Here is a 24130-nt window from a genome sequence, read left to right as displayed (position 1 = left end):
TGGTCCTTCAAAAATCACATAAATAAACATTCAAAAATTACAAGTTTGGTCCTCAAATTAAACTAACTGGACAAATATTACCCTCAAGGATTAAAGAGTAGAATAATAAAAATAAGGACTAACTCTGGGATTTGTAAATATTGGGTATTAAAAAAAGTATGAACCTCCATTTCGGGTGCTAGTTATTACTTTTGTACTTCACAGTAAAATAAATAGAAATGCAATAAAAAAACCGCAAATGAATTAAAATCCTTTACATTGAAAAACCCCAATTAGGGTTCAAGGCTCTCCCTCCGGGTTTTTTCTATTTTGTTCTAGAATAGAACTTAGATTCCGTGTTTGTACTGAACTTTTTTTTTATTCCGCGTTTGGGAGAGACGCATGACCCTCATGCGTCTCCTTTTAATGAGACGCATGACGATTATGCGTCTTTTATAAAGACGCATGAGGGTCATGCGTCTCTGTTTTTTTTCATTTTTTTAAACGACGCATGAGGATCATGCGTTTTAGGTAGAGACGCATCTCCCTCATGCGTCTTTTATTTTTTTTTAATTTCACGGACGACGCATGAGCGTCATGCGTCTTAGGGAGAGACACATGAGGCTCATGCGTCTCTAACTTGCTAAAATCAGTGCCCAGCGAGGCAGAATTTGCCCGAGAAAGAGAGGGAGACAAAACTTGGCGATTTCCTTGGCGATTCCCTTCATATTTCGGTATGTTTCCTTCAATCTTTCAACATTGTTCCCTTATTTGTTGTTTATTTGCATATTATTAGGGTTTTTGATAAATTTATTTTAAACTTACTAAATTAGGGTTTATTGAAAAAATTGTCTTTAATTGTTGTTGGTTTGTATATATATTATTGCAGAAATCATGCAAGTATTCGTGAGTTTATATTGGGGTGGTAGAATATTTCAACTTCCTCAAGTGAGCATTTGTTATGATCCTCCTCGTGCGAGAGCTTCCATCGTATTGAATTCATGTGTTTCATTATGTGAATTAGTTGCAATGATATGTGCTAAGATAAGAATAGATTCAAACCAACACTCCATCGAAATATCTTGGAGGCATTGTTTCTTGGTTACCTGTATGAGTTATGTATGTACTGGGGTTGACAGTGATGAAAGTGTGTTTTTTATGTTCAATGCGGCTCTAAATTCTACTCGGCATATTGAATTATTTGTTGAGTATTCGTCTGTTGGAAATGCCTTCAACCCACCAATTGTTGATCATGGTGTTGGATCATCTACGAGGTTTGAACCTATGAGCATTGATTGCGGTATGAATTGCGATATGAATGAGCAAACAGATGTTGCAGATGCTGCTGATGTTGGATTGAATACTCAAGAGAATGTACAAGAGCATGCCGATGTTCATGTTGTACGAGGAGAACTCGATCCACCATTGTCGTCATCATCGTCTGATGATATTTTAAGTGATGATTCCGGTGCTGACTCTAGTGATGAGAAGGTAGTGTATAAACCCGTCGTGCAAGGTGAACAACCACTTCCAGAATACGTTTACACTGGGTAGAAATATTTTCGCAGACTGCCGAGTGGTCCTTCTGAGGTACCTGAAGTTGGTAATGAACGCAGTACCATGTACTGGGATGAAGAACACAGTACCTGCCGAGTGGCCTCAATGTGGGCATTCTTTCCCACGCCCATAGCTGCAGAAGGATCATAGGCCCGCCCAACTCTTTCCTCTTATCTATGGAAGCCTCGCACAGATAATGATAAAGGTAGGCCAATGCCGCACTTCCCCAACTAATAGTCTTCACCTCTTCCGGATCCCCAAGCGCATTTAACCACATAAATGGAACCTTACACCCCGTGGTGTCTGGTAGAATGAGACCTCCTAATAAAATTAGGGCATGGATACTAGCCCTTTGGATGTATACGTACGTAAGTAGGTCATCACCCAGAGGCATCCTTGTCTGGTTGATCAACGCGGTCATCAGCAAACCGCCTTGCTTTGTCTCTGTGGAAGTATCTGGTATCCATCCCAACAGATCGCGGCACTTGCTGGTCCAATCTGGAAAGTTGACATGATAGTCACGCCCTGTGAAAACGCGACCATCCGCCCTCAAGCCCCAAATGGCTTGCACATCTTCCAAGGTGATCGTCGCCTCACCGATCGGTAGATGGAAAGTGTGCGTCTCCGGCCTCCAACACTCAATCAAAGCCGTGATCAGCTCATTGTCGACCTTCATGGGCCTCTCACAATCCATCACGCCTTTGAAACCAAAGGCGTCAAGCCAATATCTAACATTCTCATGAATGTCGATGTCCCAAGTCTTACTTTCTATCCTTCGGACTTTAAATACTTGTGTTGTGCCCTCTTTCATGAGTTTATTTGAAATATGATGTTTCTGCATATTTAGCACGGACGGGTCTTCAGGTCCATATAATAATTGTCCGCTAGAACTTGAAGTCTCCATCTAATCTAAGTACATATTCACAAAACAACAATTACAAACTCACAATTGCAATACAAATAACATATACATTCAAATTCATCGGCAAAATAACAACACATCATAAACCAAATGATTCACTCCAATTCAACACAATTCATGATTTATACGGCCTAATTTACATATAACTACTAAATTAGAAGGTTAAATTAAAAGATGCATTTCAACCTATACTCTATTCTCCAATAACAACCAAAATCACAACACCAAGCATCTCAAACATATCAATAACTATACAATAGAATGAATTTAACCACTAAACTCCATTACAATTAACTACACAACAAAAAATCGGCCAAAATTAAGCAATTTGTTATAAACCCTAATTTACAAAAATTAGGGGAAATCTAAACAAACTATGCAAATTAACAACAAATAAGGAAGGAATGTTGAAGGATTGAACGAAACTTACCGGAACACAAGGGGAAATCGTCGGATTCGCCGGATTTGCAAAGGAAAAATCGCCAAATTCGCCTTAGACTCTTTCTGCCGCGTTTGAATGAGCCTTCTGCCTCTCGGTCGACTGATTTAATTCGAATTAAAGACGCATGGGCATCATGCGTCTCTCCATAAGACGCATGACGCTCATACGTCGTCCGTGAAAATTTTAAAAAAATAAGAAACGCATGAGGGAGATGCGTCTCTACCTAAGACGCATGACCCTCATGTGTCGTTAAAAAAAAGAAAAAAAAAAGAGAGACGCATGACCCTCATGCGACTTTATGAAAGACGCATTATCGTCATGCGTCTCTCCTTAAATCGGAATAAAAAAAAAGTCTAGTATAAACACGGAATTATATCTCTAGTCTAGAACAAAAGAAGAAAAAACCCCTCTCCCTCTCTCTACGCAAGGTGTGTATTCGATCTCTCTCCTCTCGATCTCTTCTAAGAGCATCCGCAGCGGTGGCGGTTGGCGCCACCGCCGTCCGTGCCAGCGGCAAGGCGAAGGACCGCCACCGCTGCAACCGCGCCGCTGGCACGGCGCTGCTCGATGTATCGAGCACGTCCGTGCCAGCGGACGCACATGTGGCGGTCTCCCATTCGCCAACGGCATAGCCGTTGGTTTCAAACATTTTTTTATTTTTTTTTAAAAAAAATCGGATTTTTATTAAAAAAATCGATAAAAAATTAAAAAAAAAATTTTTTCACTTCCCCAAAAAATTATATCCGTTTATAACCGTTTTTCCCCACTTTTTAATTTTTTTTTTTATTTTTTTTACCCAAAAAATACACACTTTCATCTATAAATACCCCCAATTTCACTCCAAAAAATTCACACTTTCACTACACAATTCTCATCATCAATCTCTCATATCCATTTTCATCTTCCTCTCACACCCTACAACACCACTATGTCCGGTAACGACGACAACCCAAGCGGCTCTCACGGTTGGAACCCCGAATGGTTCGGTTCGCAACCGTTTCATAGTCCGGAAACGGAATATTCGGCCCCTCCTCTCACCCAAGATTCGGGCGTTCCGAGTGGCTACCGGCCATACCCAATCGACGATCAAGGTGCCTCCGATGGGTGCTACGGGTGGACACCGGAGCCTAGGCCTCGCGCCCCTTGCCAAATGCCGAATCCTCCATCTCGCGCCGGTGTCCGCACACCGTACTCACCGGCGGAGATGGAAAGATTGTTCAAGGCGTACTTGGGTCTCCAAAAACAATTGGGGTTGGTGCCGCCGGATGCGTAGTCTTCCTCGGGTTATATTAGCCAATAATTATGTAATTTTTAATTTTTAGGAGTTTAATTATGTAATTTTTAATTTTTAGTATTTTAATTATGTAATTTTTAATTTTTAGGATTTTAATTATGTCTTTTTATTTTATTTGTAGTTTGTTATTTTTATTGTGGTTTTTTTAATGAATTTTAGTATTATGAAAATGTTTTTGTGTAATTGAATTTTATATTAATTGTGCTCGTCCTTGCGGAAGAGCACAGTTGTGGGTGTTGTGCTCTTGCCAGAGAGCAGGCATGAATAGTACCGCCCGGGCCCACAACCGTGCCGCTGGCAAGAGCACGGTTGTGGATGCTCTAATGCTCAGCAATGTAGCAGACATTCGTAAGATTTAGCGACTTTTGAAAGTATTCCTGCATTAATTTCAATCCGGAATTTGTTTACTATCATCGGGCTAGTACTGGGTTGAAATGGAATAAGATTGTTCAAACTTACCCTCCCCTCTTAGTTTTATGTTTACTAGGGATTTTCTGTTTGGAAGGTGGTGGATTTCTGATTCATATGCGTTTTAGCTCGAGGTTTTGGATCCTATCGATTTTTCTGCAAAAAAGGAATTTTATTTAGTATAGAATGGTGCAATTTGAATCTCCATGAATTTGGGTTATTTGCCTTTTTGTGATCAAGATCTTTTGTCGATTGTAATTTGTTCTACCTTTGGATGCTTTTGCTCATCTAATTACTCGAGATCGTTGTTTATTTGTGGCATTTCCCTTTTTCTTCAGACTCTAAATGACATATTGGTGAGTTAAAATCAATCAATTTACAACTGGAAATTGGAAATGAGTTTGCTTGTTCGAGCCAGGCATCGTTTATGCAATGGATCTTTCAGTAAACACATATACTCCCAGGTCGTTGCATCTGATAAGTCCGTAACCAGACACTATGCTCAAGCTGCAAGGTCCGAGAATGACGAGGAAGAAGAAATAGAGATAGACCAAAGGAGGCTTCCTGCTGATTACGATCCTTTGAATTTTCCCCCACAGAGCACCGGAGTCCTCCATCAGCTACGGTCTGGAGGCTCGTTGATGAAATGGCTGCGCTCACTCTTGCTGAAGCTGCAGAGCTCTCTCTTATAATGAGGAGGTTGTCGATGAAGGAGGATGTAGTTGTTGGGGTCATGAAACCGGGCGCTGCTGGGGTTGCTGGAGGAGCGACAAAGGCGGCTGGAGCAGCAGCAAAGGCAGACATAAAGCCTGAATAGACGGCCTTTGAGCTGAAGATCGAATCTTTTGATGCAGCTTCGAAGCTCAAGGTGATTAAAGAGATACAGAGTTTTACAGACTTGGGGCTGAAGGAGGCTAAGGAGTTGGTCGAGAAGTCACCGGCCGTGCTTAAGAAGGGAGTCCCGAAACAAGAAGCAGAGCAAATTATTGAGAAGATGAAAGCAGTTGGGGCAAAATTGGTCATGGAATGATCGTTTTGGTCTTGGTTTTTTTGCTCTTTAGACATTTTCTCTAAGTCCAGTTATTGGGATATTGAGAAAACAATATAGTTCCATTGTTTGATTTGGATTTAGTAACAATAGTGGAGGTTTCATGTATGTTCAGTGTCCAAATAGATTTCTTATGACTTCGAATTGATACTGGACAGATCCTTATCCTCTTTTGAGTAGTAGTATTACGTAATATAATGAAAGTATATTATGGCATTTTAACGATATTTGGAGAATTAGATTTTGGGATTTTGGTATAGGATTTTTAAATTTTCAGATTTTTGGTATAGGATTTTCAGATATTTATATATTTTATGCAATTTTGATTTTATAGATGAGATCAGATTTTATAACTAGGATTTCAGATTTTAGGATTCAGATTTCGGACAATTCGGATCAAATTTGAATTCATTTTTCATAAAATTTCAAAATTTTTGATCAACCAGACTTCGCAAAATTCGATTTGAAGTCTGAATGCTCACTCCTAGAATGGATGTTAGTTCATGATTGTGATCTAAAATAAAAATAAATGTTGATATAAAAAGAAAATTATGAATAGATCCCATAAAAAACACCAAAAAAAAATAAAGAAGTAAAAATAAATGTTGATATAAAAAGAAAATTATGAATAGATCCTTACATATTATGCTCATAAAAAACACCAAAAAAAAGAAGTAAAAAAAGCAATTGCTATAATATTGGGCCAGACGTATTGGGCCACATCAGTAACTAGAGCCCACTAGCCGACACGATTTTGGGTGTCGAAGAAATCGGGTTTACTTCTGAAGAAAATCAGTAACAACTTTACAACTAAACTTAACGACTAATCCAAGAAACAGGCGGCGGCTCCCGTTATCACCGCCACCGTCACCGCCGCTCTACTGCCGCGTGTCTATCCTCCCCTCTTTTCCCACAGCTAACAATCTCCAGTTCTCGTTCAATTCGCCAGCTCGAATTCTTCAGCAATGGATCTGGCGGAGGAGCTTCAAAGCCTCAGCGTTTCCGACATCCTCAAGGAATCAATTTCGATCCCCAAGCAATCCCCCAAAACTTTCTACCTCATAACCCTAACCCTAATTTTCCCCCTCTCCTTCGCGATCCTCGCTCACTCGCTCTTCACGCACCCGATCATCTCGCAGCTCCAATCCGACTCCCCCGCCGCAGCCGCATCGGACTGGTCGCGCCTCCTGATTTTCCAATTCTTCTACCTCATCTTCCTCTTCACGTTCTCGCTCCTCTCCACCGCCGCCGTCGTCTTCACCGTCGCCTCGCTCTACACCAACAAGCCCGTTTCCTACTCCTCCACCGTCGCCGCCGTCCCCAGCGTGTTCAAGCGCCTCTTCCTCACATTTCTGTGGATCGCCTTGTTGATGGTCGGGTACTACATCGTTTTCCTTGGGTTTCTGGTGCTCCTAGTCTACTCCGTCGACACGCAGAATGTAGGGCTGTTTGTGTTCTCGATTCTGGTGGTTTTCACATTGTTTTTGGGGGTTCATGTCTACATAAGCGCATTGTGGCATCTAGCCAGCGTTGTTTCAGTTCTTGAGCCCGTTTATGGATTTACCGCCATGAAAAAGAGCTATGAGTTGCTCAGGGGGAGGACTTACATTGGTTTCTCGATTGTGTTCGGTTATCTGACTATATGTGGAGTGATCAATGGCATCTTCGCATCCATTGTGGTGCACGGAGGGGATGATTACGGCGTGTTTACGAGGATTATGGTGGGTGGATTCCTGGTTGGGGTGTTGGTGATAGTGAACTTGATCGGGTTGTTGGCGCAGAGTGTGTTTTACTATGTCTGCAAGAGCTACCATCACCAGACAATCGATAAGAGTGTGTTGTACGATCATCTTGGAGGATATCTTGGGGAATATGTGCCGCTTAAGAGCAGCATTCAGATGGAAAACTTGGATGCTTGAATCCGGTATGGCTATGTGCTAGGGATGTGAAATACCTTAGATTTGAGAATGAAATTCGTAAAAAGTTGAAAACATTTGAAGAAGTTTGTGTGAATGTCTGTTTGGGATGCTTTTCAATTGAAGTTGTGTTGTTTGTGTCTGCCTTTTAATAAATATTCTTTGGTGTTGAATGCTTGTTTTCGTTAGTCTTTGGTAAGATTATTGACTTTGTTACCTATACATAGCCTAGAAAAAGCATGTGTAGATGCATCTTATGCTTTCTTGGTTTAATTTGGTTCTAAGTTGCCAAACCTAGTTAAACTATAGTTGACTACTTAATGTGTTTACTTTGTTTGCCAAATGAACTAGTAGCTCTATCATCTACTATGGCAGAAGAAAAATCAAAACCATTAAACTAAAGAGGGACACGGCTCGCCTTGTATTAACCGTGGTGAATGTAAAGCAGTTGGAAAAAAGTAAGTTGGTTCGCTTTGTGTCTATTTTGATGTTGCTGGTGGACTGCATTTTTGTACACTGAATTAGTCAAGAGGATATGGGAGCTTAAAATTCAAAATTGACAGTTTTCTCTCTATATTTTCTGTATTTGTAATGTTAATATTTGAAAGATCTCCGCATTATATTTTTCCATCCTTATTGTTATACTGCAGCATTTGTGCACCATCTTCATGCGTCGTTAGCCTGCTGAATTATTTTGCTTTAGGCTAGCCCCGATCATCACTGCATGATAGGTATATCGTACTATGATGTTGGGAGTTTGATCGATTAAATCACATAGATATATACACTTCTCAGTATATGATAAAGTATACATAGTTATTACTTATTAGAGGAGCTCAAGAACCCCCCAGTAGCTTAAAAAACTAGTGTCATGGATGTTCGTCCACCTTGAAGAGAAGGTGGCGCAAGTACTTTTCCCGTTTCTCGCCTATGAATAGGCTGTTTCCAAAAGATGCCAAATGAACTATTGGCTTAGGGTTGTGTTGCAGGTTTTGGATTTCCCAAATCATGAAAATTAGAGATTTTTACAGAACATAAGTCAACAAGTTGGTTAATTTGAGTTCCCCTATCTTCTTTCATCAAGTTATCCATCATTCTGATAGTATATGTGACTTCAAATATTTAAGGTGGATAATGATTTTCAGAACTGTGGGCCAAATTTTCTTGTGGTTGAAATTAGGCTTAATATTTCACACATGAATCCCCATCTTGGGTCTTTATCTTCACCATTTTCCTGTTGTACATCTTTTTCTGTCTTCGAATGTGGTTGGAGATCGTGAGCTCGACCTGAAAGGTATTGACGGGATCTGAATTCACGACCTTTTAACTACACGGTCGATTTGTTTGCCAAGTTTGTCCGCTCAAGGTGGCATGTATAGTTGAATTAGGAAATAGAAGTTGCTATTTGATGTTCCTTAAAAGGCTTTTTTCTCATTGATAGACTCACTTGCCTAACCAAAATTTGATGGGTCATTTTCTCGTTTATTCATATAGCTATGAGGTCCAAATATTTTCGATTAGTTTCCATATGTTTCTTTATACGATTCTAATCATAAAAATGCCAACTCGAATTTTTGGAGCGACTTATAGATATTTTATGCATTATTAGTTCGTATACAACTATGTGTAGCAACGAAATTGCTAGATGAGTTTAGGAGCATCCACAACCGTGCTCTTGCCAGCGAGCACGGTTGTGGGCCCGGCGCCACTATTCATGCATGCTCTCTGGCAAGAGCACAATTCAATTAAACAAAAACATTTCCATAATATTAAAATTCATTAAAAAATCACAATAAATATTACAAATAAAATAAAAAAGACATAATTAAAATCCTAAAAATTAAAAATTACATAATTAAAATACTAAAAATTAAAAATTACATAATTAAACTCCTAAAAATTAAAAATTACATAATTATTGACTAATATTACCCGAGGTAGCTACTCATCCGGCGGCACTAACCCCAATTGTTTTTGGAGACCCAATATCATGGTCTCGTGCGTTTGAAGTTGCGTGGGGGTCATAGTTGACCTATCGGTCATATTGAGTTGGCCTAAGAGCATCCACAGCGAGTTGTTCGGGGGTGGAGGTGGTGCATAGGGTTGCGTGGGGGATGAGAATTATGTAGTTTGATGTGAATTTTTGGGTGTGAAAGTGGGGGTATTTATAGATGAAAGTGTGTATTTTTGGGGGAAAAAAAATTAAAAAGTGGTAAAAAACGGTAATAAATGGATATATTTTTTTGGGGAAGTGAATTTTTTTTTAAATCGGTTTTTTTAATTAAAAACTGATTTTTAATTAAAAAAATATTCAAAGGCAACGGCTATGTCGTTGCCCAATCGCCGCGCGCCACATGTCCTGTTCGCTGGCACGGCGCTGCTTGATGCATCGAGCAGCGCCGTGCCAGCAGCGGCGAGACACGTCCGTGCCAGGGCGCGGACGGACGTGGGTTGGGCCACCACCGTTGTGGATGCTCTAAGCTTATTTTGTTGAAGTTTGTCTTGTTTCAATTATATGAGCGATGATAGTTTCTAGAATTAAAAACAAATAAATGTTCAGCTCTCCAATAATGCTGATCGATTTATTGGTGTACAAAACTATATATTCATGTGAAATTTTATAATTGAGTGATGAGATTTAATTTTTGAGTTGACAAATATTTTAATTATTTATGTGAACGTCGGTTACGAATAATAGCCTATAAAATATTGAAATTTATTTAAATTTTGGTGTTGTGTACAATTTTTAAAACTGTCCAATTTCGCACACGAATTTAACAATCAATTTGACAGAAAACGCTTAAACGGGGATGAAGATGTTGGAGAAAATGATCTTTCTCTATATCTATTTTTCTGCTCTACCCTAAATTATTTTAAATCCAAAAATCTAAATTGTGAACATGTCATTTTTCATATGCAGTTAATGTCGTCATGAGGGAAAATAGCCTATTTTAAGTTGATGTGAAATCATATAGAAGTTTTTAAAGTTGTTGTGCAGCATAAAAAAATAATTAAAATTTAATATTTATAGTAGTACTACTCCCTCCGTCCCGTGTTACTTGCACGTATTTCCTTTCTGAGCGTCCCAAGTTATTTGCACTATTTTACTATTACTCAGACGCTTTTGTCGTCACGTTAGTGACATGTCATTTTCTGATCTTGCCAGGATCCGGTCTCATTAGGCCATCCACAATAGGAATAGCCCAGCAATAGCCCAGCCATAGCCTAGCCACTGCCACATCAGCAGCACTAAAAATCCTCCTGCCACATCATCAAAACAAGCAAATAGCCCAGCAATAGCCTAGCCACATAATATCCACATCACTATTAACAAATATATACAAAATGAAATAATTAACAATCACACAATATGCGAACTTTAATTTACGAGACATATACGGGAAAAGTTTAATAATACTATTAAAATTTAAAAAAGTACAATAATTTAAAAAAAGTACATTAATTTTTTTTAAAAATACATTAATAAAAAAGAGTGACAATTCACTCATCGTCTCCGTCGTCGTCGCCGGTGCTCCCCCGGAGTCCACTGTGTCGCCGGTGCTCCCCCGGGCATCATCTGCATCCCGGGTACCCACCCCGGTATCGGCGGAAACCCCCCCGGCGGACTCCCCCCCATTGGGGCACCGGGCATCATCTGCTGCCACGGGTACATGTTGTAGTACCCGGGCACCTGACCCCATCCACTTCCCACAGGGATCGTCGGAGTTTGTGACCCGCTACTCCCGGAACTAGGCTCGTTGTTGAGATCCATTTCCCGTTGTTGATCTTGAACAGAAATTAAGATAGAGAGAGTACTCGTTAAAACAAGTAGTGCGAATGAAAATGACGAGCAAAGCGCGTATATATAGTGTTTCGGAAAAAAAAATTAATTTTCGCGCTAGGCGGTGCGCTGGGCAATCCGGGCGCTGCAATAGCGCCGAACGGACCGCCCAGCCGACCGCCCAGCGCCACATAACCGCCCAGCGCTGCGCGGTTTCTCTCTCCACTCAGCCGCTGGGCGGCTGCAATAGACCGCCCAGCGAACCGCCCAGCGCCGGTGCTCGGCTGGGCGGTCGCTGGGTGCCTATTGTGGATGGTCTTAGTAAAATTAAATTCAGAATCACTACACATTTTTAAATCAGTAAATATGTTAAAGTAGAATTTGGTAAAACTGAGAAGTAATCCACAAACAGATTGATGTGATTTTAAATAATGCACCAAACCACTTCAGTGTGGTCTTTGTAGGGTTGCACAAACAAGACAGCATTATAGGCCAATTGAATCCAATATCTCAAGGTGTTAGGTAACATAATTATAAATTAGATTATCCTAAAAATCTGATGAAAATTTCAGATGTGGACACCATTAAGTCGAAGTTTGGTCAGCAGCAAAATAATTGAGCATGTTATATCGGTCGAATCTTGTTCCATTGTATTTGCACCACCTCTTTTACCTAATATTAATATTTATTTACAATAGATTTCGTGGTGAAGTGATAAATTTTGAGTTTAAATTGAGATGATAATTTTTTTATCGTCAGTCTTGGATAGTTAATTTGAATGATATATTTAGTTGCGCCGCCGTCTTACTCGTTTGGACATAAACACTTTTTGTGTCCGAGGATGATCCAGTTTAATAACCATTAGTATTTAAATAGGCATCGCCCTAATAATGTAAGTTTTTTAATCTTAGGGATAAGAAACCTTATAATTTAATCTTTAATGATTGCTTTACAATTTTAGTACTACTAATTATTTTCCTAATCAACTAAGCAATCATCCAATATTCGTATTTATCCTAGGTTTTACAACTCCGCAATCAATAAAATATGTCTACACTTGCTTGATTATAAAAGTTTACTAATTGAGAATATTCATAGTATTTTTTGTCAAATAAATGGGGCCATAGGCTCTTATAATATTTTCTAAGTGAAAAATGTAAGGTTTCATATTTGATTATGTTATAAGCCCCCACAAAGCTGTACTATTATTTTAAAAACTCTTTAGTTCTTATAAACCTGTTAATATGGATTTTGTGCAAATCACTATGTATGATCTACATCCACTAAAGTACTGAATTTAGAAAATATAACATTTCATTAATACAAAAATTTTGCATAACACGATCAACAAGTTTGGATAGTAAATCTCATGTAGTATGAGATTTCCACAAGGAGTTCAGACAACGAATGGACACATTAGAAAGTGAAACCCTATATATTCAAACTCTAGAGGAATTTTTTTGGGATATTCCATTTTTTCTGAAAATGAAATCAAGGATTCAAATCAAACCTCACCATCTTTCTTTTCTCCAATACACAAGATGTTGGTGAAATTATTAAATACTAGGAGTATAATCTTCGTATTGCACAATGATATAGTATACGATACAGAATCTAATATACTTTGAAAATAAGCCATGTAAATAATTGGTAAGAAATAAATCTATTACGTCATTTTTAATGACAATTAATAGTATAGATAATAGTATAATTAACGTGGTCATGTGACTCATGTACGGTATTGATCTAAAACATGTGCTATTAATCTAAAACTGCACGGGAAAAGTATGGTACACGTGTTCACGACATCGTAACAGCAGTAAAAAAATGATGGAAAAAATAAAAATATACTTCCTATCATTTATATACGAGTAGTTATATATCCCTTTCAAAAAAGGAAATCAATTGCAAGTTGCAATCATGTTTTCATTTAGTATGAATTACTGATATATTTATATTTGCTCAAGCAATTCATAATTTCCTCGTGTAATATTTTAAAGCATGTTCATTAAAAAGTACATTTGTATATTTTTGTGTTTAACTTTGTGTTTTTATGCAAGAGTAATAGTCAATTTGAATCTTAAATATATGGCTAAAATACGAATTTAGCTAAAACATTCACTTTTTGAAAACGAGTCCATAACAAATGAAAATGTCGCCGAAGTAGTTTTTTTTAGTGAATTTCAAAAACAGTTCCTGGACTATGCGTTTATCTCGCCCTTAGTCCCTGGACTTTCAAAATATCCCCAGACAACCCTGGACTAAGCGTTTATCTCGAAAATGGTCATTTTTCACTGTTTTGTGTCGAAAATACATTTTTAGGGTTTGGGCAATTCCGTCATTTCCATATTTTTACTTTTGAGTGTGGCAGTGTGTCAACTCGTTATTTTATTTTGTGCAAGTTGTGTCATAGATTTATCACTTTATAATTCTCTCTCTTGCCTCTCTTTTAAACACCTTCTCGCTTCTATCTCTCTTCTCTTTATAAGTAAAAATTGCCCAATACTCTGCTAAGTACTACATCTGATATTTCTTTAAATACCCGATATGATATTATTTTTTGTATTACATCGTACATTACTATCAGGGAGCCAATTTGATATTATTTTTTGTAGTTGATTTAGCCTTATACTACATCTGATATTATTTCAACATCTTTTTCATTTGAGTAACATTTTAATGAGATTCATTTAAGTACCCAACCACTGTATTACTCCTTACTAGGTACCATCGGTTTTTTTCTCGATTTCGGACTTTCGAACGAATCATATATAGAATAATTGCAAATTACGAATTGGAAAACCAAGTTGAGTTTATCGACAATTCACCCAATTACAAATTGCTACTATTAGGCCATCCACAATAGGAATAGCCCAGCAATAGCCCAGCCATAGCCTAGCCACTGCCACATCATCAGCACTAAAAATCCTCCTGCCACATCATAAATAGCTCAGCCATAGCCTAGCCACATCATAAATAGCCCAGCCACATCAATAGCCACATCACTAATAACAATTATATAAAATGACATAATTAACAATCACACAATATACGGAATTTAATTTACGAGACATATACGGGAAAAGTTTAATAATACTATTAAAATTTAAAAAAGTACAATAATTTAAAAAAAGTACATTAATTTTAAAAAAAATACATTAACAAAAAAGAGTGACAATTCACTCCTCGTCTCCGTTAAAACAAGTGGTGCGAATGAAAATGACGAGCAAAGCGCGTATATATAGTGTTTCGGAAAAAAAAAATTAATTTTCGCGATAGGCGGTGCGCTGGGCGATCCGGGCGCTGCAATAGCGCCGAACGGACCGCCCAGCCGACCGCCCAGCGCTGCGCGGTTTCTCTCTCCACTCAGCCGCTGGGCGGCTGCAATAGACCGCCCAGTGAACCGCCCAGCGCCGGCGCTCGGCTGGGCGGTCGCTGGGCGCCTATTGTGGATGGTCTTAAGGATAAGGCTTTTGTTAAACACATCTGCAAAAATACCCATCTTACCCTTATCCAATGAGAACCCAAACTCCAATGAAGTAAAATCATATAAATAAGAAGTCTTTTCCTTAAAAAAATGACAAAATAAATAAATTTATTAACACTGAAAATTAAATTTAATTCTAAAATCAAATTATCCAATCACTTCACATAACTAACTAAAGTTTTATGAAAATACTACACTATTAATTTTTAATATTTTGCAATAATCTATTTTATTATTTTCCATCAAAGATATATCCATAGCTACGAATCCATTAGTATTTCTTTTAAAATATAAATTACATTTATAATGATTAATTTAATACTACTAATATTAAATGCCTTATTTTTTCAGCCCACCGACTAAAAGTGGGTCCCGCAATATACCTCTCTTCTTCTTCTCAACTCATCTTTTCACTTTCTGCAACTCATTTTTCAAATTTCTTCTCGGAAATGTTCAAGGTGTTCCTCTCTCTCGATTTCTCGTCAAACTTATATACACCAAACACTGCATCTGCTATCTTCTCCGCCCGACACACCGTGGGGTCGGCGACGATTTCAAAGATCGGAACTAATGGAGTTTCTCGGCCCACGTTGGCCGGCGGTGGGGTCGGCAGACCCCCTCCGACCCCACCTAGATCCGTCATTGCGGCTCGTCGTTGGCATCCGCATCCACCGCCGCCACCACGAATAATCAAATAAAATTCACGTCAATCACAAATTTCCCCAAAACTCACAAACTGCAATGTGTCTACAAACCTACTTGCTCAAACCCACGATAATGGCTACAAATGAAACAAACAACGGACTAAGGGCGAGATAAATGCATAGTCCAGTGACTGTTTTTGAAGTTCACTCTTTTTTTACGGTTCGTCAAAAAAGGTCAACGCTAATTGCACATTGACATGACTGTGAGTTTTTTGAAGGAACCGTAAAAAAAGGACCACTCCGACAAGGATTTCTTTGTTACGGACCTATTTTTTAAAAAGCGAATATTTTTTACTAAATTCATGTTTTGACTTATATGTTTAGAACAAAAATTGACATTTGGCCAGAAATTATCTGACTGTACCAAAAAAAACTATTTTTCGTAACCATATCTGAAATTGATTTTTCAAAAACTTGTTAGCATTATATATAATAATTAATGATAATTATTGGAGCAAATGTAGGACCCTAAGTCGTATTGATTTAGACTTCATATATAACTTTCCCCAGATAAAAACTTGGTAGCATTTTATTTTATCATTAATGATAATTATTGGAGCGAATGTAGGACCCTAATTCTGACTAATTAGTATTGATTTAGACTTCATATATAACTTTCCCCAGATAATGGAATTAAACACCAATCAATTTTCATACTATTTCTGATTTAATTATTTTTTACCTTTACCTTTTTCCAGTTATATATATTTTCCTTTAAATAGTCTCGTAGATAAAAGAATAATAAATTTAATTGGTTTAATAGTACTTATAAATATCAGTCGAAAAGTCTAACTTTTCTTCTGACACGTACTTTTCATTTTAAAGCTATTAAAAACATTAATGCTAGCAATTTATTGTTAGATTGGTTTGAATTTTTAGATCGTGACGCCACACCTATACATATTTAAATGTAATTGGTAAGTCGTCTTAAAAAGAAAACCTATTACTACAACTTGTTATAGCAAACTACAACTTGCATGGAGTATGTTTTTGAATTATTTGTCAAAGCAGCTACTGATTTTGTTATACATATTACTAATATAAGTACATATCATGGAAGGCAAAATAAATTACATATTCTACTTCGACATGAAATAAAATTATCTAATAATTGATTGAATATAGTAGTAGTAACATTTTCGGCAATAATAATTCACATCTATTTATATTTCGGACATCGAAAAATAAGATTAACATGGTTAATAATTACATGTTCAAAACGCAATAAGGCCATCCACAACGCTGTTCCTATACCGTTCCTTAAACCACTATTTGAGGGCCCCACTGTACTTTTTTACTCCATTCCTTAACTAAGGAACGGAACCTGCAACCCTCCGTTCCTTAACCGTTCCTTAAATTACTATTCATTCAATTTCATTTTTTTTATTTCCAACCCAATTCAATTTAAATAAACACACTTTATTAAAAAATAAACACACTTTACTAAAAAACACACAACATTAAAAAAAATTACAACTTAAACTTTAAAAAATAAAAAGCACACAATTAAAATCCTAAAAAAATAAAAAGCACACAATAAAAATCCTTAAAAAATAAAAGTACACAATTTTAATAATTTCATCCGCCAAAATTTGCCCAAATGTGCTCAATTAGATCCTGTTGGAGTTGGGTGTGGGCACTAGAGTCGCGTGTCCTTGCACGAATAGATAACCGTTCTTGTATAGACGGATGCGCTCCACTTCGAGGCGGACTACTTGCGGTTGAGCTTCCGGGGGATTCGTCGTCGAACCAATTTCCCGCCTCGGGTCCTTTGTCTTGGAAAATCATGTTGTGCAAGATTATGCACGTATACATGATGTCGACCATGTTTTCCATGAACCACGTACGAGCCGGGGCTTTGATGATGTTGAAGCGCGCTTGGAGAACCCCGAACGCCCTCTCCACATCCTTGCGAGCAGCCTCCTGCTTCTGCGCAAAAAGAGCCTGCTTTGGGTTCGCAGACCCACTGCACGTCTTCACGAAGGTAGGCCACTTCGGGTAGATGCCATCGACGAGATAGTACCCCATTTTATAAAGCCGGTTATTGGCGACGAAGTTGATGGCCGGCGCTTTACCATCCAAAACTTCGGTCAAGAGGTCGGACTGGTGGAGCACGTTTACGTCGTTGTTCGACCCGGGGACCCCGAAGTACGCGTGCCAGATCCAAAGTCGGTAGTCGGCAACGGCCTCGAGTATAACGTTGGGTGGGTGCCTTTGTGGCCGCTCGTGTAGGACCCCTTCCACGCCACCGGGCAATTCTTCCATTGCCAGTGCATGCAATCGACGCTGCCGAGCATCCTGGGGAATCCGTGCACTGTTTCGTGAAGGTCGAGCAGGAACTGACAATCGGCCGTGCTTGGCCTCCGGAGAAATTCGTCGCTGAAGGCTGCCCGAACGCCTTTGCAGAATTTGAGCAAGCACATTCGCCCAGTGCTGTCTCCGATGTGGAGGTATTCGTCGAACATGTCGGCCGTTTGTCCCGTCGCAAGCTGGCGGATTGCTGCAGTACATTTCTGCAGCGTCGTGTGGCTGGGACGGCCGACCGCGTCGAACCCTTCCTGGAAGAACTCTTCCCGGGCTGCCAAAGTATTCGCGATGTGGAGAAATAGCGGTTTCCCCATGCGGAAACGGCGACGGAAGTACGTATCTCCCCAAACCGGGTTATCGCAGAAGTAGTCGCGTACTAACCTTGCGGCGGCTTCATCCCGGTTACGATGGATGTACGTGCGGGAGCGTCGTTGGGGCGGCGCGGCTTCTTCCGCCTCCCGTCGTCGATCTTCTTCAAGTGATTGTTCCAATATTTGACACATTTGTTCATAAGGATCCATTAGTTTGATTAAATTTGGGAGAAGGAAAATAGAGTTGATTTGAGATGAAAATTGGGGTGTAAATAGAGAGGAATAGATGTGTGTTTGTGATTGAAATGAGTATGAAATAGGAGTATTTATAGAGTAAATAAATAAAATAAAAATAAAAAAAATAAAAAACGGATATAAAAAAAACGGCCTCATTACCATTGCAATTTTTTTTTATTATTAAATTCGAATTTTAAAAAAAATGAATTATTGCGTCACCGGACGAAGCCCACTCGCGGGGCAGCGAGTGGGCTTCACGGGTCGAATGGGAGGCCGCCACGTCGCCTCGGCGCGTGGCGGAACGTTCCGTTCCGTGTTCCTCCGGAACGGAACGCGGCACGGCATAGGAATGGCGACGGCACGGAACGGCGACGGAACGCATCCCGCAACGCGTGCCGCCGCGGAACCGTTCCGCCGGAACGGCATAGGAACCGCAACGGCACAGCGTTGCGGGTGCCCTAATAATTCACATCTATTTATATTTCGGACATCGAAAAATAAGATTAACATGGTTAATAATTACATGTTCAAAATTTGAGAAAACGAAAAAGCTAGCATTATTTTTTTATCTGTAATTTATTGATTAATTAAAAATTTAAAATATAACGACAAAGTAAAATATCGAATAATAATCTTTCTTATGTATGAGATACTATTAGGTAACTAATCCCCACTGTTTTTTCTTAAATAAAATTGCGAATCAAATCCTTTATCGAGCATGATTCAGATTAATTCATAATGTCCATGTCATAAATCCATAACTGGTCCATACTGAAAATATATCCGATAAGTGACTGATATTTATTTTTGTAATCGTACCATTAAAAGTAATTTAATATTTTTAATATTAAAAACATCACATTTACTTTCTCTTATTCTAATTTTCTTCATTTATTTTTTTAATTTAATTTTCTCTTCATTTATCTTAATAAATACTCTTATTTTTTTAGAAATTTCATTTTGGAAAAAAAGTGGATAACTTGAACTAAGAAAAACGAAAGATAATTTATTACTAATATTCTCTGATTACTAGATTGATATTTTCTGCCGATTAATTAAATCTCTGGCGCTTTTGCAGAGTTGGGATCGCCGTTTTAATAGTTGTACCACGAGAAAATAAAGCGCTAATTAAATTCAACACGCAAGTCAAGATTTTGTTGCGTTTTTATTGTTTAATATTCGATTCTTGCGATTCAACCCTCAAGATTTAGCATTTGTAGTATTATACAGTCATTAAAAAAAATCGATAATATTTAAAATCCACGTGGCACTCACAAAACAAGCTACACATACACACACAGTAATCAATGGTGTCAATGTAATGATAGAGAGCAAGACTTCCAAAGAGAGAGAGAGAGAGCTGAGGGTGCTCTGTTTCTAGACATACTTAAAAGCTCAATCAAAATTCAGAGAGAGAGAATTGGTTCAAGAAAATATTCTGGTTTGATTTACAGCAACTTTGTCTGGTGAAAATCAAGATGATTATGTTGTCAGCTGATGAGAAGAAGAAGTTGGCTTTTGCTACCTGACTCAAGTTGAAATTTTGAAGGCAGCCCAATTCAGTTGTGCATCACATGTGAAGCTTAGAGAGTTGTGTCTCATTTGTGTTTGGAGATGATGAGTTTTTTTTTCTTTTTTTGGGTCTCAATGATTGAATTCAAGGCCTATGTGGCTGATATTTAGTTGTCCCCACACCAGAATTCCCTTTGCCAGCCTAGAAACATTAATTCTTTTTACTCCTCTCTTTTTTTGTTCTTGTTTTGTTCCACACCCCTTTGTCCCCATAGTATCTTGATCAAGGGTTGGATTTCTCTTTGCAAGATTGAATCTTGAATCTGGGAAAGTTGGGATTCTTGAAACCAAGGAATTTGAGCTTTTCTGGGGTGGAAGGTGGGTTGGACTTGGAATCAATTTGAGAGAATCTTTTCTTGAAATCATAGGTTGAATAAAGATGGCATCTGGAATGGATTTTGATGAAGAGTGTGAAACAAAAGGGGAGATGTGGGATTTGGACCAGAAGCTTGATCAGCCCATGGATGAAGAGGCTGGTAGGCTTAAAAATATGTATAGAGAAAAGGTAATAAAAAAAGAAGCTTAAAGTTGTTTTGCTTTTTGATGTAGTCTGGTTTAGTGAGGATGTGAAGCACATGATTGTAACAGTATTTGGAATTTGTTCAGCTTTTCCATCCTCTTCACTTTGCCATTTAGTTGACATAGAATCTTTATGATTGGTATCTGTATCTTTTGATATTCACTTTTTAGCTCTTAAAATCAAATGTTTACTGTGGAGTTGTACTGATTTGCTGTAGTTATTGGTCATCTGAATAAAATTCTGTGGTGTTTATTTGTTGCTTGAAAAGATTCCTGTTGGATTAGTATAGGCAGATAAAAAGTGTAGAATATACTAATCTATCTCTTACTAAGATGGATTAGAATTTTGGGGTATTTCAAGGCCTTTGATAATTCCTATCATTTGAGCTACTTTTGCTTGATTTCTATCTCATTACATGGCTAGAATTGAAGAAAATCCTAGTAAAGAGGATAAAAATAATCAATCATGTATCTTATCAATCTTCAAAATATTGATAAGTAGGCATGAGATTGAATTATTTTGGGACTTATGTGAGCTTCTGTCTGTTATTTTGTTTAAAGAAATGAGATATGGAGCTAACACTTAAGTAATGACTTGTGCTTAAACAGAAATTCTCGTCGCTTTTGCTCTTGCGGCTTGCATTTCAGAGCCTGGGAGTGGTATATGGAGACTTAGGAACGTCTCCGTTGTATGTGTTCTACAATACTTTTCCACATGGAGTAGATGATACGGAAGACATTATTGGTGCTCTTTCGTTGATTATATACTCACTCACGCTTATTCCTCTCCTCAAGTATGTTTTCATCGTGTGTAGAGCAAACGACAATGGTCAAGGTAAGGTTCCCTTGTCGGATAATGATTTGTTGTGGCTTTGTTTCTGTATTTACAATGTAGAAAAGGTTAAGAATGGAAATAGTGATAATTGATCGTTCTTCTTCGGCTTGTGCAGGGGGGACTTTTGCGCTTTATTCTTTACTTTGCCGGCATGCTAAAGTGCGAACAATCCCCAATCAACACAGGACTGATGAGGAGCTGACAACTTATAGCCGAAACACAGTCCATGAGCGTTCTTTTGCTGCCAAGACGAAGGCGTGGCTGGAGGCAAACGCGTTTAGAAAAACTTCCCTTCTTATACTAGTACTTGTCGGGACGTGCATGGTGATTGGCGATGGGATTCTCACCCCTGCCATATCCGGTAACTTTTATGTTCGTTCATAACTTTTAATGTTTGCATTGCTATTCTACAATTTACCGAACTCATCAATGACCAAAATGAACATATATATCACAGTTCTTTCTGCTTCGGGCGGGATCAAGGTGGACCACCCAAAGATGAGCAATGGTATGCAATGGTTGTCTTGTTCTTGTATCTTGGTTTGTTGTATTGTCACGAGATTGAGCTTCTATTATTTGATGCAGATGTTGTGGTGATTGTAGCCGTGATCATTTTGGTTGGATTGTTCAGCATGCAGCATTATGGCACGGATAGAGTCGGTTGGCTTTTTGCTCCGATTGTATTGCTTTGGTTTCTGATTATTGGAGGCATTGGTATCTACAACATATATAGCTACGATAGCTCGGTTCTGAGAGCCTTTTCGCCCTTGTACATATATCGATATCTTAGAAATGGAAAGAAGAAAGGTTGGACGTCTCTTGGCGGAATCATGCTCAGTATCACAGGTACAGATGACTTCCTCTGTATACCTCTCCGTCTCTGTCGCTGTCTCTTTCTCACACATAAACTAATTTTGACTGCTCGACACTGCAGGAACTGAAGCACTCTTTGCTGATCTTGCTCATTTTCCAGTTTCTGCTGTGCAGCTTGCTTTTACCGTTGTAGTTTTTCCTTGTCTTCTTCTAGCCTACTCGGGGCAAGCAGCATACCTCACGCAAAATCAAGATCACGTTTATGATGCATTTTATCGATCAATCCCAGGTATGGCTCAACCTTAAATTATCATGTCTTTGCTCTTGTAGACTCAGAAAACGAGTATAGAATCCAAGAATCGAACGTGCCATGTTAAATAAGATAGGAAGCTTAGTTATGAAACACTACTTTATCGTACTTAGATCATTGTAAGATCAGAAGTCGTTTTAGTTCCTGACTTAGTCGATTCGAACATCTTTTGTAGAAAGAATATACTGGCCGGTTTTCATCATTGCGACTCTAGCAGCGATTGTTGCTAGCCAGGCCACTATATCTGCTACGTTTTCGATCATCAAGCAGGCGCACGCTCTTGGCTGTTTCCCGAGAGTCAAAGTTGTACATACATCAAAGACGTTTCTCGGCCAGATTTATATCCCTGACATGAATTGGATTCTCATGGTTCTTTGCATTGCTGTTACTGCTGGATTCCAAAACCAGAGCCAAATTGGCAATGCTTACGGTACGCGTTCATGCTCGACTCGTATATATTGTTTTCGTTCGAGTTTCTCTTTTTCCAATATAATGTATGTTGGTTCTTGTATGAAAAAACATTGATAATGATGATATTTTTTCTCCGATTTCATCGTTTCTACAACCTGTGAGGCTAACAGGCACCGCTGTCGTCGTGGTCATGCTCGTCACCACGCTTCTTATGACTCTGATAATGTTGCTAGTCTGGCACTGCCACTGGATCCTCGTCCTGTTGTTTACATTTCTGTCGCTCGTGGTGGAATGCACGTATTTCTCGGCCGTGCTTTTCAAGGTCGACCAAGGTGGTTGGGTCCCGCTTGTGATAGCTGCCGCCTTCCTCCTCATCATGTACGTCTGGCACTACGGGACCCTGAAGCGCTACGAGTTCGAGATGCATAGCAAGGTTTCGCTAGCTTGGATCCTAGGCCTTGGCCCGAGCTTAGGTCTCGTCCGTGTCCCCGGGATCGGGCTCGTGTACACCGAGCTAGCCAGCGGAGTGCCTCACATCTTCTCCCACTTCATCACCAACCTCCCCGCCATCCACTCCGTGGTCGTCTTCGTCTGCGTGAAGTACCTCCCCGTCTACACGGTGCCCGAGGACGAGCGGTTCCTTGTGAAGCGGATCGGGCCGAAGAACTTCCACATGTTCCGGTGCGTGGCGAGGTATGGCTACAAGGACCTCCATAAGAAGGACGACAACTTCGAGAACAAGCTGTTCGCGAACCTCTTCACGTTTGTGAGGCTCGAGGCGATGATGGAGGGGTGCTCGGACTCAGACGAGTACAGCCTCTACGGGCAGCAGACAGTGCAGTCGAGGGACAACGGCGAGACGTCTACTTCGAATCTTGATTTTACGATCTCCTCGGTTGACTCCATCGTCCCCGCTAGGTCGCCGATGCACGTGAACACGACGCACACGTCGTCAGGCCGGGAAAGCGGGCAGACGGAGGGGGATGAGTTGGAGTTTATGAAGAGTTGTAGGGATGCTGGGGTGGTTCACATTCTGGGGAATACTGTGGTTATGGCAAGGAGGGAATCGAGGTTTTACAAGAAAATAGCTATTGATTATATATATGCTTTTCTTAGGAAGATTTGTAGGGAGAATAGTGTGATTTTTAATGTGCCTCATGAAAGCCTTTTGAACGTTGGCCAGGTTTTCTTTGTGTAATATTTTTGTTACTATTAGTAATAAAAAGGGAATTTTTGTTTAATTTTATTCATTTTCAACCTTTGTTTAACATATTAAT

General features: G+C 39.2%; 3 protein-coding genes and 1 pseudogene across 5 annotated transcripts; 3 read left to right on the top strand and 1 right to left on the bottom strand.

The window, feature by feature from the left end:
• Positions 1 to 1456: 1456 nt before the first annotated feature.
• LOC121771936 (serine/threonine-protein phosphatase 7 long form homolog) lies at positions 1457 to 2440 on the bottom strand. The gene has a single exon (XM_042168836.1). It carries the CDS (start codon positions 2438 to 2440, stop codon positions 1457 to 1459), a length of 984 nt encoding a protein of 327 aa, XP_042024770.1.
• Positions 2441 to 4654: 2214 nt separating this feature from the next.
• LOC121771321 lies at positions 4655 to 5718 on the top strand (annotated as a pseudogene).
• A 683-nt stretch (positions 5719 to 6401) lies between these two features.
• Positions 6402 to 8196, top strand: LOC121772326. Of its 3 annotated transcripts, none has more exons than XM_042169380.1 (2): positions 6402 to 7574; positions 7942 to 8196. In XM_042169380.1, exon 1 carries the CDS (start codon positions 6616 to 6618, stop codon positions 7567 to 7569), a length of 954 nt encoding a protein of 317 aa, XP_042025314.1. In that variant the 5' UTR covers positions 6402 to 6615; the 3' UTR covers positions 7570 to 7574; positions 7942 to 8196. The 3 variants fall into 3 exon arrangements, with proteins under 3 accessions (XP_042025314.1, XP_042025313.1, XP_042025312.1); XM_042169379.1 differs by having other exon boundaries at positions 7918 to 8196; XM_042169378.1 differs by having other exon boundaries at positions 6403 to 7574; positions 7921 to 8196.
• An 11511-nt stretch (positions 8197 to 19707) lies between these two features.
• Positions 19708 to 24094, top strand: LOC121771568 (potassium transporter 10-like). The gene is made up of 8 exons (XM_042168387.1): positions 19708 to 20470; positions 21094 to 21319; positions 21435 to 21680; positions 21777 to 21827; positions 21905 to 22165; positions 22254 to 22421; positions 22618 to 22872; positions 23024 to 24094. The coding sequence occupies exons 1-8, from the start codon at positions 20345 to 20347 to the stop codon at positions 24049 to 24051; spliced, it is 2361 nt and encodes a 786-aa protein (XP_042024321.1). The 5' UTR covers positions 19708 to 20344; the 3' UTR covers positions 24052 to 24094.
• The last annotated feature ends 36 nt before the right edge of the window (positions 24095 to 24130 follow it).

The sequence above is a fragment of the Salvia splendens genome, chromosome 16 (genome assembly GCF_004379255.2).
Source record: "Salvia splendens isolate huo1 chromosome 16, SspV2, whole genome shotgun sequence".
NCBI classification, from domain to species: Eukaryota; Viridiplantae; Streptophyta; class Magnoliopsida; order Lamiales; family Lamiaceae; genus Salvia; species Salvia splendens.
The sequence above is the reverse complement of the archived record's forward strand: the minus strand, read 5'-3'. Positions and strand labels throughout refer to the sequence as shown.

Bases quoted from the DNA above. Each gene is read 5' to 3' on its own strand.
- LOC121771936 (XM_042168836.1), bottom strand. From the start codon at position 2,440: ATGGAGACTTCAAGTTCTAGCGGACAATTATTATATGGACCTGAAGAC.
- LOC121772326 (XM_042169380.1), top strand. From the start codon at position 6,616: ATGGATCTGGCGGAGGAGCTTCAAAGCCTCAGCGTTTCCGACATCCTC.
- LOC121771568 (XM_042168387.1), top strand. From the start codon at position 20,345: ATGGCATCTGGAATGGATTTTGATGAAGAGTGTGAAACAAAAGGGGAG. The intron at 22,166-22,253 runs GTACAGATGACT...TCGACACTGCAG, and splicing joins AATCATGCTCAGTATCACAG to GAACTGAAGCACTCTTTGCT. The intron at 22,873-23,023 runs GTACGCGTTCAT...TGAGGCTAACAG, and splicing joins CCAAATTGGCAATGCTTACG to GCACCGCTGTCGTCGTGGTC.